This window comes from Platichthys flesus, chromosome 3 (genome assembly GCF_949316205.1).
Source record: "Platichthys flesus chromosome 3, fPlaFle2.1, whole genome shotgun sequence".
NCBI lineage: Eukaryota > Metazoa > Chordata > Actinopteri > Pleuronectiformes > Pleuronectidae > Platichthys > Platichthys flesus.
In genome coordinates, this window is record NC_084947.1 from 12,156,668 (window position 1) to 12,172,575 (window position 15,908).

Consider the following 15,908-nt stretch of genomic DNA (forward strand, 5'->3'; position numbering starts at 1 on the left):
TTCAAATATGTCAAATGTATTTTCATTATAAGCTGTCTTTACCGCGGGTACTATTATATTGCATATACTTTATTTGCCTGTCTGCCCATTGCCCACAGTAGCACAAACACACACACACTAACACAGACGTTATAAATTAATATTCAAAGAGGTCCAGTGAGAGAATTTACTCAAGCAAAGTTCCGAAAACATCAGTGTCTGTCAAATAAAATAAAGAAATTACAATTCAATCGTATTTCAACAATATTTATTATTAATTGTAACATTGAACTGGAAGGTACTCTCACAATAAAATATATTTTCTTGTTAAATAAGTAAAATAAGGTTTGCATTCAAAAGTAAAGAGATTTTGAAAAAGGCATCTTAAAATGAAGGGATTAATTTTAGAAAATATAAAAAGATTCAGTTTTAGTTTCCCATTGTCTTCCTTTTTCTTAATATATAACTACATTAGATATATAAAATATCTCAATATCAACAATTAAACCGCTTTAACTTTTCTCTTCAGTGAGAAAAAGTGGGAACCGCTTGCTGCCGCTTGCTGCCAAGATATAAAAAGCTGCACAGGTTAAAAGACCCCCATAGATACGGTGAAAAGCTGCGCAGAACGGTCCGTCAAAATCTAATAATAGGTCTGGGTCCATATTGAAAGGCGTCTGGGTCCGGATCCGGTCCGCGGTCCGAACATTGTTGACCTATGGAGACATTGGTAATATTTGACGTTAGATAGTGACATATACGAGTTTTTGCAGGGACCGTAAACGCAGCATCAGACTCGGGGACGTTGGTGAAGTTTCAACTGTCAACAAAGTTGCCTTCACGGAAAACGTTAAACGAGTGTTGTCCGGGGACAAGGAGACATGTTGGAGGTGTAAAGCAAAGGACAGACATGGACACATGCGGGAGTATGTCCGCTCTGGACAGACCCGCCGCCGAGCTCACGGTCATGGACGTGTACGACATAGCGGCGGTGCTGGCACACGAGTTCGAGCGGATCATCGACCGGTTCGGCTGCGAGTCGCTGGTCGCGCTGGTGCCCAAAGTGGTCCGGGTGCTGGAGCAGCTTGAGGCGCTGGTGAGCCGGGGAGCCGCCGGACAGGAGGCCGAGGAGCTGCGGAGGGAGCTGGAGAGACTGAGGCAGGAGAGGAGCGACAAGTCCGAGCAGGAGAGGAGGCACCAGAAGGTCTGTGTGTGAGAGTGCGTGTATGTGTTTGTGTGTCTGTGTGTGTGCGTGTACATTAACACAGGCTCCTCTTGCACAAAAACACTGAATCTGTGGCACAAGAACTGATCAATGTGAGACTGTGCAGAGAGGAAAGTGTGTTTCCTTGTTTACCTTTAGCACCACGGTACCTTTCTACTTCTCTGTTCCAAGTAGTAACAGTTCACCTGTCACCTTCAGACGACACCCCTCTCTCTCAAGTGTAGGGGTCGGGACACGCATGTTGACCCCTTCAGTTCACATTAGCTTCGTTGATGATTGTCTTCATCCTAAAGGGCCTGGTGGACCTGTCAGGCCTCCTCCTCAGGGGAATACGCTTTGGACCTGTCTCGGCCTCCTGACTGCTGAGATTCCATAAGTTGTTGGAAACTAAGAATGAGACAGTGGCGTATTTAGCCTGAAATTTCTGGTGGGGCAATTTTGTATGACGTCATGTCACCATCACAAAAATAGAGGTAATTGATTATTATAAGCAGTAGGCCTATATAGACCAGTAACATATACTATGGGCTGCATTTTGAGTGCCAGCAGGGAGCAGAAATCCTATTTCAAATACAATTCACATGCTTTAGCGCTCAGCACGACACAAAGATGTTGTCTATAATACAGCATTAAAGTTGAATGATTGCAACAAAGTAAAAACATTAGCTTCACATCAACGTCATCATCAATACTCTGAATAAAGAGCTTTAGGAGACGTAATGCTACTTGAAACAGCTGCTCTTAAAATGCAGATGTGACTTTAAATACTCCAGTTTCAGTTGATTACAGTAAATCTGTTTCTGCAGAATAATAATCTGTTTAATTTAGTCAAGTCAAATGGGTTGGCGAGTGAAACAACTTTACATACCATTAGATATCTTACGTGGTGGAGCTTATTCTCCAAACACACTCATCCTCATCAACTCTGACGCTTCTCCCCACTGGGTGGACCGGATCATGTCGGTTCATATCGGGTCAATAACTCCGTACGGCCCCGTTAGCATCGCCTGCAGGCTAGTGGGGCTAAACTTACAAGCCATGTACAGGTACCTGCTCATCACTACCAACACAATGCCTAACTTGACTCACCACAGAAATGGGAGCACAGATGTCTTTAGCTTCTCTTTCAGGAAAGGAAACCGAAGATCAAACCGCAGAGCTGCCAACTCTCACGCTTTCGTCGTGTGACACACGCTTTTGCATGTTTTCACACGCCCCCACGCCACACATCCAATTTGTCACGCCAAAAAAAAAGACGGATCTTTGAAAATATAAAACTATGACTAAATCTATTTTAACTTGTTGACAACACGAGACGAAAATGTTGGTGTTGGACTAAGTCACGATAATTTTTTAAAACATCGTATCACCCACTAATGTAGAAACTCCACTGAGTGTTTGTAAAAGCTCTGCTGCACAATCAAATCATGAACAACACAAAAAGGAAGATTTCAGGGCTGTGAACCAAAAATATATGTATGGGATGATTTCCTGCTCCTTTAAAACAAGCGTATCACTTCGTTGATCAGCATTAAAACACAGCAAGTCTTTTTGAGTCCACTAGTGAAGCTGGATGAATTTACAGAAATAGTAATAATGTACAAAAACATCACAAACCCATTAGATAACAGGTGAAAAGGGTTTCCACTATGAGACAGAGTCAAGGTCCAGTTTACAGGTCAAACCCAGAATAGCGCCAAGACTGGAATCATTTGTGAAAACAACAAACCAACAGTAGCCAAACAAAACTGAACGTGAACTTTCAGTCACGTCATAAGGAGTGGTCGGGTCTGAATGAAGATGAAGATGAAAATGAAGAATCAAACCTTCATGATGATGAAGGTTTGTCCTCCTGAATATGATCACATGACCAAATGTGACAGAAAGCTTTGAATAAGGGAGGTTTAAAAATACGTATTTCAAAAACAATAAAATGATCAGGACAAGTTCACAGTTTGTTTTCTTATCAACAACTAATTCAACCAGGTAGAGAACAAAAACTCAAAGAAATCTAAAAAATCGATAAAATGTTCAACTGTGAAATCACGATGAGCAAATCTTCCTGAAATACGTCTCATAGTGATATTACATTATTTTTCAGTCTTAACATCTGAACAGTTCAAGCAGCTTAAGAAACTAAATCAACCGGAGGGTGAATAGTTAACGTTTAGACACATGATGGGAAATTACCTCATATATTTTGATTGTTTCTAGTTAAATTCATAATTAAAAGCCTAAGAAGAGAATAATAAAAAAGTTAAAGAGACAAATTGAGGCTGATGCTCTTTATTTTTGTTTCCGGTTTCAGTTGGTACTCAATTGACTCATCGTTGTAAATTTTTTATCAGTTTCCTTTAATTCCAGATGAAGCTAAAAAGTCTGACAGCTCATCAGATGAAGACCACAAAGACCCCAACAAAGCTGCTGGTCCGGTTCCACCAAAGACAGAGGACAATGAGAAAGAAACGCAGAAAGAAAACTTGAAATCAGAAGCTTCTGAGGTCAAATCTCTCAATGGCTGCTGCATCGCCTTTGATAGCGCTGCCATCAAAGGCAGCGGCGCTCTGATAGCAGCATCGCCTTTGATAGCGCTGCCATCAAAGGCAGCGTCAGCGTCGCCTTTGATAGCTGCTATCAAAGGAGACGCTGCTATAAAAGGCAAAGCTGCTTCCAATTTATACACTGCTTCCAAAGGTGACACTGTTCCCATAGGTGATGCTGCTCTCAAAGACGACACTGTTCCCAGTGGCAATGCTGCTCCCAGAGGCAATGCTGCTCCCAGAGGCGATGCTGCTCTCAAATTCGACGCTGCTCCAAGAGGCGACGCTGCTCCCAGTGGCGACGCTGCTCCCAGTGGCGACGCTGCTCCCAGAGGCGACGCTGCTCCCTGAGGCGACGCTGCTCCCAGAGGCGACGCTGCTCCCAGAGGAGACTCTGCTCCCAGAGGCGACCCTGCTCCCAGAGGCGACGCTGCTCCCAGAGGCAACGCTGCTCCCAGAGGCGTCGCTGTTCCCAGAGGCGACGCTGCTCCCTGAGGTGACGCTGCTGCTCCCTGAGGCGACGCTGCTGCTCCCTGAGGCGACGCTGCTGCTCCCTGAGGCGACGCTGCTACTCCCTGAGGCGTCACTGCCTTTGGGAGCGACAATGCTTCTCCCTGAGGTGACGCTGCTGCTCCCTGAGGCGACGCTGCTGCTACCTGAGGCGACTCTGCTGCTCCCTGAGGCGACGCTGCTCCCAGAAGCGACTCTGCTGCTCCTTGAGGCGACGCTGCTCCCAGAGGTGACGCTGCTGCTCCCAGAGGCGACGCTGCTGCTCCCAGAGGAGACGCTACTCCCAGAGGAGACGCTGCTCCCAGAGGAGACGCTGCTCCCAAAGGCGACACCTCTGGTCATAGATGCAACACCTCTGGTCCCAGATGCGACACCTCTGGTCCCAGATGCGACGCTGCTCCCAAAGGGGACGCTGCTCCCAGAGGGGATGCTGCTGCTCCCTGAGGCGACGCTGCTGATCCCTGAGGCAGTGCTGCTCCCAAAGGCGACACCTCTGGTCCCAGAGGCGACGCTGCTGCTCCCTGAGGCGACGCTGCTCCCAAAGGCTACACCTCTGGTCCCAGATGCGACACCTCTAGTCCTAGATGCGACGCTGCTCCCTGAGGCGATGCTGCTGCTCCCTGAGGCGACGCTGCTGATCCCTGAGGCAGCGCTGGTCCCAAAGGCGACACCTCTGGTGCCAGATGCGACACCTCTGCTCTCAGAGGCAACGCTGCTGCTCACTGAGGCGACGCTGCTGATCCCTGAGGCAGCGCTGCTCCCAAAGGCGACACCTCTGGTGCCAGATGCGACACCTCTGGTCCCAGATGCAACGCTGCTCCCAGAGGCGACGCTGCTGCTCCCTGAGGCGACGCTGCTGCTCCCTGAGTTGACGCTGCTGCTCCCTGAGGCAACGACGCTGCTCCCAGAGGCTACATTGCTGCTCCCTGAGGCAAAGCTGCTGCTCCCTGAGGCGACGCTACTGCTCCCAGAGGCAACACTGCTCCCAGAGGCGATGCTGCTGCTCCCTGAGGCGATGCTGCTGCTAACTGAGACGACGCTGCTGCTCCCTGATGCGACGTTGCTTCTCCCTGAGGCGACGCTGCTGCTCCCAGAGGCGCTGCTGCTCCCTGACGCAACGCTGCTCCCAAAGGCGACACCTCTGGTCCTAGATGGGACACCTCTGGTCCAAGATGCGACACCTCTGGTCCCAGAGGCGACGATGCTGCTCCCTGAGGCGATACTGCTCCCAAAGGCGACATCTCTGGTCGCAGATCCGACACCTCTGGTCCCAGATGCTTCACCTCTGGTCCCAGATGCTACACCTCTGGTCCCAGATGCGACACCTCTGGTCCCAGATGCGACACTGCTCCCAAAGGCCACGCTGCTCCCAGAGGCGACGCTGCTGCTCCCTGACGCAACGCTGCTCCCAAAGGCGACACCTCTGGTCCCAGACGCGACACCTCTGTTCCCAGATGTGACACCTCTGGTCCCAGATGCGACACTGCTACCAGAGGCAACGCTGGCACGCAGCTCCCAGAGGCGAAGTGGCTCCAAGAAGCGACGCAGCTCCAAGAGGCGACGCTGCTCCAATAAGAACAGACGACTGAACCTCCTGTGGTTAAACCTGTAGAACCAAGAGAAAATGACTCGCGGGCGAGGACAAAAGGCGAAGGATAAAAAGATGAAGCCGGCCATGCAAAGGTTACGGAGGAGGTCGCATTGCACCAGGAGAACTCAGATAAGAAAAATGTAGAAAAGGAAAACGACGCAGCAACGGAAAAGAAAAAGAACCACACGAGTGACGTCCTCCACCAAAAGGAGAATCACCATCTCTGCCTAGAGATGTAACAAATGCAGTTATATATAGCTGTTAATTTAACAGCTATATATTCTAAAATATTATATAATAAAAACACTTCTCTATATTGTCTACTGTGCGTTTTGTGCGACAAAAAGAAAGAAACCAGGAGCCGGCGTTCATGCTCTGCAGTTCGGCCCAGGTAAACATGGCCGCCGTGGTATCGGTCCGGTTTTGTAACTATGACAACACAACAGCTATCATCACAGTAAGGTGTGTAGAATTACTTTTCACTCCCACTGACCTGATGGTGACGTCGGTAACCAGACCTGCCTCCACCGCCTTCTCGAAGGACATCAGAGTGTTTTCTGGAGCAAGCTGCAACACTCAGTGACCAATAAATTATGACATTAACATTTGAAAAGCAGGTTGTTCTTTCACTCTAAATATTTCTTACGTTGTGTTTACAGAAATGTAAACAGTTTGGCTGAGAATGATATGAGTTACGAATCTATATAAAATATGTGAAACATTTTTTATCGGAGGCAAAACTTTAACCTGTGATATCACCTGTGATGTCACTCGACCACAATTTATAATATGCAAATTAAGATAAATAACACATCTAGTTTGAAATGGCAGAAACAGATGTAATTCAATGAATCTGCCCCAGGACCCCCCTACTGGTTTAACCTGGCCATGACTTAAGGGCCTTATGACTTGGACCAGTCAAGTTGCTAGCAGATTTCGGGGGGGCACATCTGAAAGTGCCCCAGCTCTGCCCACCACCCAACCTTAACTTCGGCCTGTGTGGTTGACGCTCATTGGTGTTTCCATGGCAACAGTCTTAAGCTTGGGCCGTTGCCCCAGAGCGGAGACGGACGGCAAGAGAGAAGCTTATTTCACAGAGCAAGCACACGGACAGAAAAACACACAAATCAAATGACTCCAAAACAAGACTATTGTTGTTTGGGGTTCTGTCAACATTCAAACTGGAATAGCCAGGGAACAGCAGAAAAAATGTAAATGTATCAGATCGTCTCCAATAGTAACATTTTAACAACAGTGTGTGTGTGTGTGTGTGAGTGTTTAGGTTAGAGTTAGGATTAGGTATTTAGTTTAGGGGCTAGTAAATAAATATACGTTTCAAGCCTCAATTATATGTCTATATATCACAAGTATTAAATCAGCCAATATATCCGTATCGTTCACGAGCACCGTGTGCAGGCCCATGACTTTGAGGTTGTTGTTGTTTTTAAATTTGAAATAAATATCTTCTGTATGTGTTCAGGAGCTGGAGCTGGTGGAGGACGTGTGGAGAGGTGAGGTACGGGACCTGCTCCCTCAGATCACTCGGCTTCAGGCGGAGAACAAGAGGCTGTTAGTGAGTCTCAAAGAGTCGCCCGTCACAGAGGAAGACCTGCACAAACAGGAGGGTAGGTCTTCTGCAGCGAGGTTTCTCAACCAGGGTTTGACAAATACATTATAACATAATTTAAGAATAATCTAACAAATTGCTTTCCTTCAATTGATCATTTTCACATTATACATCGATAGGGATGCACTTATCTGATAAGCCAGAGTAAGCTAAATGCTGTTTTCAGACTTGAACTGAAAAAGTATGATCTGGAGTTTTCTTTCATATATAAAGACCACAGCAGGAGACAGTCCAAGTCAGACTCGTTCACAACAGGAACATTGAAGCGAGGTGTGGTACCTGAGTCGAGCATTCAGGAGGCAGGAAATGACATTTAATGCAGCTGTGAAAAGCATTGTGTTTTTGTTTACAGCACATCGGCCAATAAAAAGCTCCGGAATCTCGTTGTCATTCTTCATTGACATCTTTGTTGGCATATTCTACATTCTATCATGAGAGATTTGTCGTCTTCCAGTTTTAGGTCCATTGTGTGGTAAAAACATCATCCACATGCCCACGAGCAGACAATTTCAGAAAAGCCTTATAGGCAAACTGAGCATTGTCCATGATGTGACCAATCCACAGTGAGACTGTGTTTCTGGTTTTCAGCCAGGCATTGAATGCACTGTCAATCAACAAAAATATAAAAATATTTTGGAAAAATATAAAAGCAATATAACATTTTTAAGTTAACTTATACTTTTTATATGATAGAAATTAGTGTGATAATAATAATAACAACAGAAGATAACACATAATGTAGTCTTGTTGCTTTTCGAAGTCTTGCACTCTAAGTTGTGTTGCACTGTATCTTGTGATGACTAAATACATTTGGTTCCGGCTGAGATCTGATATGTTCCACATGTGTGAATGAACGTTCCACATATTTACCCTGGGCAGTCACACTGGGTTGTACAGTGGGCATGCAGAATGCTTGTGTGGTGACATGAAAGAGGAGGCTGTGCAGAGAGGCAGTCAAGGTATTGCAAAGGAGACTATTTTTGAAGCGGACAAAAATATAGCTCTTGTTTTTTGACCTGCACGGTGGCTGCAGCTACTCTATCTCTCAGGGCCACGGTCAAAACGCAGACATATAGCTGAGCTTTTAAAGAACACTCCCTGCTAGTCTCAAATGGAATAGATTTAAAAGATTTTGTGATTCGGATAATAAACACTCTTGACTGTAAAAATACTCATGACAAAATAATTACAAACTATATTAATATAGCACATTTTCAACAATATGGTCGTTAAGAAACCTTCTGAAATGTCATGCAATCATTAACCAATTAACAGAATAATTGAGATAATCAAATAGAATTGGGGTTACATGAATGGCATTGTATAAAATAGGTTTAATAAGGTGACAAAACAGATAAAAGTAAATTCAAACCACAACTTTTTCCCTGTTTATTTAGTCAGCTCTTATTTTATTATACCTGCAGGAATGTCAGAAAAAGAAAGACGTCTGAGGAAGAAGCTGGAAGACTTAGTGGAGAAGCAGAGGGATGAAATCCGAGCGAAGGACCATGAGCTCACACTGAGAAATGAGGACGTTGAGGCGGTGAGGAGCTCTCGACCACATGCATCACAAATAATGGCTCCTGATAGAAAATTAAGTTTACAATGATTTATCCTTGAACTGAAACTCCCTCGACTGCAGCTCCAGATGCAGCAGCATCGGGTGATAAGGATCAACCAGGACCTTCGTCACAGGATAGGAGTGATGGAAGCGCAGGGCAAGGCACTAATCCAGCAGAGGGCTGAGCTGCAGGCTGCGACCCAGGCACGGCAGCAGGAGGTCACCGCTCTGCAGCTGGAGGTCACCAGGCTGAGTAAGGAGCTCCGAGACATGGAGCTGGAGAGAGAGCTCTCTGAGGTCGAAGGGTCCTCTCTTACAAAATCTGGAAGGTCCTTGCCTGCATCACCACAGATGACGGTACATATAAGAAAAAGCTTACTTTCAACATTAATATAATAAGTTTGGAATAATTATTTGGCTGTAGTTCATTCGATCTGGCTGGTTTTCTAGTTTGTAAGTGGCTGTCTTGTACGAACTCCAGCCCTCAGAGGCAGCGCCACCAACCACCATCAAACCAAAGTCAGTGTGGGTGGAGTGTGGAGGGGACCCTGGCTTCATGGAAAACTGCTTTGAGCGCGACAGGAGTCCTTCCATCCTCCAGAGGTCATCTATCAGAGGAAACCACGAGGAAGAGGCTGACGAAGATGAGGAGGTGACAGCTTTGTTATTGGTAACATCTTCCTCAGGTCTAGCCATGAATCTGATTTATTCAGCATCTCTCCATTGTTTAAGTAGAAGTAAGTCATAGTCCTTTGTTAGAGGCAAAGGATATTTACATCTGTTTCCATTTTTTTTTTTAGCAAGATTACTCAAAAAGTAATCATCTGATTACCACAAAACTTGATGGAAATATGTGGTATGGATCAGGGAGGAACCCAGGACTTTTTTCTCACTTTGAGATCGGGCATTTCCCTACATGTGGTTGATTCATGAATCTTGATTAAAAGAATTGGGCATATTTAAAGGACTTATATTTACAAATGTGCCCAGATCCAAATTAAAGTCTGGATCTAGTGAATTTTATAAGGGGTCTGTTGGGCCTAGGCGGAGGGTTTATGGCCATACAAGCAGGTTGAATGCATTTTGTATCCCGTTAAACATTTGCAAAAAACTGTTTACCTCCACCAAAGAGATTAGGTTTTTATTGTCGTCTGTTTATCTGCCTGTCAAAAGGATTGCTAAAAAAATACCGAACTGATTTCCATGACATTTTGTTGTGGTGTGGCTCATGACCCAGGAAATAACCCATTCCATTTTAGAGCGGATCTGGATGAATGGGCTTTTTTCTTTTTACTTTGTTTAACATTATGAGACAGCACTTTTTTTGCCTTGGTTTAGTTATTTTAGGCAGTTGATAAATCAATTTACAGAAACAAACGTTGGGATTGTGCTTCTAATTATCTGCCTGTTGCAGAACTCCTCAGCTCCTCATTGTTTTTTGTTTGTGTCATTTTGTCCATGCTGTGCTGAGAGAAATGGTCAAAATGTGATTTGTCAGCAGAAGGTGCCAGCTGACACAGAGCTGGAGGAGCAGAGCGACAGCCCGGAGCAGGACTCGGACAAGCCTCGCTTTACTCTGCAGGAGCTACGGGACGTCTTGCAGGAGAGGAATGAACTCAAGGCCCAAGTGTTTGTGCTGCAGGAAGACCTGGCGTATTACAAAAGGTCTATTTTTGTTAAGTTGATCAAATTTTCATAACACTGATGGCGATAACGCTCACCCCTTCCATATCCCCGCAGTGACGAGTCTGAGGATGACACCAGCCCCTTTGTTTGTGCTTCACCTCCTCCACCATGCTCCACTTCCACTGAATCAGGAATCCGGCGCTTGTGAGTAATGAGTTGGACATGACACACATTTCTTTATCTACAAAGGTTCACCTCTCGGCCCCGTTTTCGTTTCTTATGTGACAACATTTATATAGTTTGCCACCATAATGCTTCTGAAAAAACATCATCATTCGATAGGAATAAGATCAGATATTACTTATTTTTATATTGTGTGATGTGTTAGTAGTGAGTACGCTGTGGTTGAAAAGCATTAAACCGATCACAACATTGTTTCTGATGCTTCTTGTCCTTTTCGTCTTGCTGTGTCACCCCGACCCCTTTCCCATGTTCCTCTCTGGACAGGATCTTCACCGCTATAATGCCAATGGTGGCAGCTGGTTTGATCACAGACGATCCTACGTTGTTGCCAATCAGAAGACTTTCCTTTGTATGACTGCAAATTTATCCTCATACATCTCTCTGTTTGCCAGCAGACATTATTAAGAATTGGCTTAGTTGCCGCTTTACTTGCTGATTTTAAACCAAATCTCTGGAATTTTTACTGTTACATTTTGGTAACATTGTCGCTACCTTGGTAAACCTAAGTTCTAAAAAACTAGATAATGGGCTCAACCTGGAAACTCTTGTTTGTATTCATGACCTGACCTCTAAGGGTTTAGTAACTTCTTAAAAAAAAGTCACCACTTGTCACTTTATTTAGAACAATGAATTCAATGTTCTCACTTTCTCCCGGCACAAAAATCGTAGTGCTACATAATGATGTATAAACTGAATATTCACAGACTCATAATAACATCAGGTGTCAGAAATGGGTCCGGCTGCCAGAAGGTGATGGGAGATGGTGTGTCATGTATGTGCAGGGGATGTTAACATGTATTAGATGCAGAAGTATTATCAAAGATGTTTGAGTCTGGTTTCAATATTCAGCGAAATTGAGCTTAAAGACCATGTTCCTCTGTTTCCCTCTAAAAACACAGTATGTTATTAACAGTACAGTATTACAGCCCTGCACCACACCCTAGACAGATGAGCGACATGTCTCCCCCCCCCCACCATCCAGAAAAGAGGCTAAAATATGTTGAACAAGAAGACCACCATTTGGAGTCTTTGCAGTAGTGATATGACGATGGAGCTGAGGGGGCGAGGCCCGGAGGAAATATGTTTCAACATAGAATATTTCCCAACTATCAGTATGTGCATCTGCAAAAGAAAGTTTGTTCTGAAATAAAGTTTTATTTAACTTTTGTATTTGTTATTGTGTATCAGACTGTGTATCAAATGCATGTTCCCAAGACAATTGTGCGAGATTAGATTAGATTCAACTAACTACTAGTGTTTCAACTAACTACTAGTGTTTCTGTTAGATTCAACTAACTACTAGTGTTTCTGTTTATGATTCCATTATGAAAGGGGCAGATCTAGGGGTGGCACAAGGGGGACACTGGCCCCAGACAGAATCTGATTGTCCCCTATTGATCAACGCACAGGGGAAACTCAGTTGTTACAGCAGCAAGCATGTAAGAATGAGTTAGACAAGATAATAAAAGCTATTTAAAAAAAAGATGTACATTATATACACCTTTCACTGTAGTGGTTTGTATAGAAATGTTATAAAGGCAAGTGTAGGTATGAGGAAAATGAACACTCTGTACTATGAACACAAATTTGAAAAAGTTATTTTCTGTTAGAAATAGTGCAAACACTATAAGTAGAGTGACATGACCGGTGCACCATTAAATTGTATATATTTTTCATATCTGAATATCTCCTGGATCATGTCGCTCTGAAAATATGAACTGTAAACTGAGAGAAATAAAACAGGAGAGACACCACGTGCTCTCTCACCTGATGGAGGAACACTTCCTGCTGAAGAGAGGAGATCAACGTGAGAGCTGTCGCACACACACTCGACTCTACACCGAGAAAAACAGGAGGCCCCGGGCGGCCGCGGAGGAGCGAGGAGGGAGTCCTCTTGACCCGCAGACGATCTTTGTGCTCACCTGTCGCTAGGATACTTTGCCCTCCTCTGAGTGACGCCATCGGCGGGTGAGTGATGGGGGTGGGGGGGAAGTGCGGTTCCTCTGGAAGTGGATCACCTTCTTCAGCCTGTGAGAAGTCCTCCTCTCCGGCCCGGGCAGACAGACGCAGCCCGTGAGGAGTCGCTGCTGGAGAGAAGTCAACTTTCCCTTGAGTTAACTCGTCGCTTCCGTCATGGAGTTCGGCGAAGAGTCCTCTCCCGCTCTGGCTTTCGAGAAAGACGCGTTCGAGCTCACGGTTGAGGATGTTTACGACATTTCCTACGTGATCGGCCGGGATCTGTTAAAGGTCAGCCGCACGGGAGACGAGGTGTCCGACCTGCAGTTCCGCATCGTCCGCGTGCTGGAGATGTTCGAGACCCTGGTGAACAAGTACAATCTCTCCGTGGAGGAGCTGCGCATGGAGCGGGACAACCTGAAGACGGAGCTGGACCGGCTCGTCCAGGAGAGCTCCACCGGCCAGGGCACGGTGAGACTCCGCCGAGTGTCCGCGGGACATCAGCTCGCACTGGTCTAACACAGTGAATGATTCCTGTCCCCTGTGTTTTTAAAGCAAACTGCGGGGCCCAACCAGCTGGTGGTGGACCTGACGGACCCCAACCGGCCGCGGTTCACCATGCAGGAGCTGAAGGAGGTTCTGCAGGAGAGGAACCAGCTGAAGGCGCAGCTCCTGGTGGCTCAGGAGGAGCTGCAGCTCTACAAGAGGTGAGCAGCTGAGCCTTTTCTGTCCTTATGTTGAATGGTGCCACGTCTCGTCCACCCACATTCACAATCATGAGATCAGATTATCTTTGGTATAGTATAGTGTCATCTAATAAATCACTGCAGCCTTACTGATGACCATATATCAGGATGTGATGCAGGCCTGTAGTGTTGTGTTGTGCTGCAGGAGATTGTGATTGTGAATCTGTGAAAATGTTCATCTGGATTGTGCTTCTTTGTTTGACTTGTTTATACCTTCGACAATGTCCAACAGGATCTGCATGAAACTACATATAAACTCACACCTGGATTATTATAGCGATCGGCAGCAAGTTGCACACACGCATAAATACAAGTCCTGGTTGTTTTCATCTAGATCAATGAGCTATTCGCTGAGAAATCAATGAGAACCTTTGTAAAAAACCTCATGGTCATCTCTCAATGTGGGAAAAAGTGAAAATGAAAACGCTATTAAATAAGAGTTGTTTTCTGGTTAAATGGACACCAATATCAAGTATTATCTGACCCTGTTAGAGAATTATACTGTATCGTTGTGTAAATACTAACTTATAAGTACTGTAGTACTTTACTACTGTAGTACTGTTGTTGTAACAATACTACTACAAATAATCTTACAAAAAAATCAGCCACAGTTCACCTTCCCAAATAGTTTCAACTTGATCGGGCTGATTCCGTCAACTCAAAATATTCACAGTAAACCAAAATCTGTGCTTTCCTCTAGAGGTCGACAGATATGGTTTGACCACGGTCGATGGCAGATATATTATGCTGGTATTTTGTTGTGCTGCTATTGTTGTTGTTGTTTTTTCATCTGGTAAAATGCAATTTGAAGTAAAAAAAATGACACATAAACTCCATTAACTAACCCTGGACCTTTTCTTTTCAAGTTTTGTCCATCACGCAAAAATAAGATTCAACTTTTGTCAAATGTAGAGGAGAAAGGGAATTTTTGTGTGTTTGTGTGTCAATCGGCCTTCTAAGTGCAGACATTGACCATGGATGTGAAAATGCCAGATATTAGGATGACTGATTTAAAAAGCCACATCACTCCTTGCTTCCGCAGTGGGATCCTTCCGCAGGCCGAGCCAGCCATGGTGGAGGTGGATCTAGACACACCGGCAGCCACAGAGCACAGTCCACCCACGATAAACAATGCAAAAGAGGAGAAGACGACCATAAGCAAACTGTGAGTATCAGGCTGGAGTCCTTCAGTGACAATAAGTAATGAGAAGAAATCCCAAAAAGGCACCGTAACGCAGTTATGACATTTGTCTCTAGTAAAACATTATCTTTAGCTGTACACCTCTGATGGCAAGGGTTCAAGAATATCTGCTGCAGCAACCACATGATGCTGAAGTGAGCTCAGAGGAAGACTGTTCTCACGGCCCGTCTCCTGGCTGCTAATGATTTGCTTGTGACCAAATGAATTCATGCTGATGCTGAGGATGTTTGTGGGAGAGAGAGAGAGAAGCTGGAAACTGGCTGTGTGTCTCGCCAAACTGCTGTCAGTAATTACAATCTGCTGTGACTCTGTTATTTTTTGGGGTTTCTCACCCCCGGCCAGTTTCACATCAATGTTCCACGTTCACCCACCAGCAGCAGTAGGCCCACGTACGTGCCACTTAAACTAACCAGGCTTCTTTCTTTTTATAGGTTTTCATTCAGGCGGAAATAAGACAAAGGCTTTTCACACGAGCGGACCACGGAGAAGACAAACGGGATTTGTCGGCACAGTTCTTCTCATCAGTTAACCACTTTTATATTGAAGATTTTTTACAATGTGTATTTTGTCAGTCTAACAAGCACTGTGTTTTATACTGGTACTTTTAACCTGAGATGGTTTATGCAATTAGAGTTGACGTAGCAGAAATATATATATATATTGCGTGAAACGTTTAATGAAGGAAATTAAACTGGAAAAGTATTATCTGGGTGCTGTTGGAGATCATTTTTGATGTTGAATGAATTAACTTAAAAATTAAGTTATCTGTAGGATTGAAATGAATTTGTGTAAACTAAAAAACATTCTATGAACTCAGCTGTCAAACACAGACGGAGGACCCAAACCCCCAAAACATAAAAAATACGAATTTTAATAAATTTTCAGGTGTTTTTTTTACACAGGTTAAATATTTAATAACTTTCCATGGTGTTACAGGTTTTTACTTCTCATCCGATTCCATGTTTATTCAGGACAAATTTTAGGGGACACACACTCGCCACTAACTACAGCATCACGTGAAGTCATACACTGTTGAAAATTAGTGCCACGGTAAAGAGTTCAAGGTTCAACGGCAACTGATAATTGACTGTTATTCAAGTCCT

At 44.7% G+C, this 15,908-nt stretch overlaps 1 protein-coding gene across 1 annotated transcript; it reads left to right on the forward strand.

Moving 5' to 3' along the window:
* Window positions 1–702: 702 nt before the first annotated feature.
* On the forward strand, window positions 703–15,683 carry rilpl2 (Rab interacting lysosomal protein-like 2). The gene is made up of 12 exons (XM_062380943.1): window positions 703–1,183; window positions 7,326–7,470; window positions 8,897–9,015; window positions 9,115–9,390; window positions 9,515–9,703; window positions 10,532–10,698; window positions 10,774–10,863; window positions 11,167–11,254; window positions 13,021–13,329; window positions 13,414–13,565; window positions 14,647–14,769; window positions 15,237–15,683. The coding sequence occupies exons 1-12, from the start codon at window positions 890–892 to the stop codon at window positions 15,256–15,258; spliced, it is 1,974 nt and encodes a 657-aa protein (XP_062236927.1). The 5' UTR covers window positions 703–889; the 3' UTR covers window positions 15,259–15,683.
* Window positions 15,684–15,908: the final 225 nt, after the last annotated feature.

Coding starts and splice junctions, on each gene's coding strand:
- rilpl2 (XM_062380943.1), top strand. CDS start 890: ATGGACACATGCGGGAGTATGTCCGCTCTGGACAGACCCGCCGCCGAG. Junction 10,699..10,773: donor GACCTGGCGTATTACAAAAG/GTCTATTTTTGT, acceptor ATATCCCCGCAG/TGACGAGTCTGAGGATGACA. Junction 10,864..11,166: donor GAATCAGGAATCCGGCGCTT/GTGAGTAATGAG, acceptor CTCTCTGGACAG/GATCTTCACCGCTATAATGC.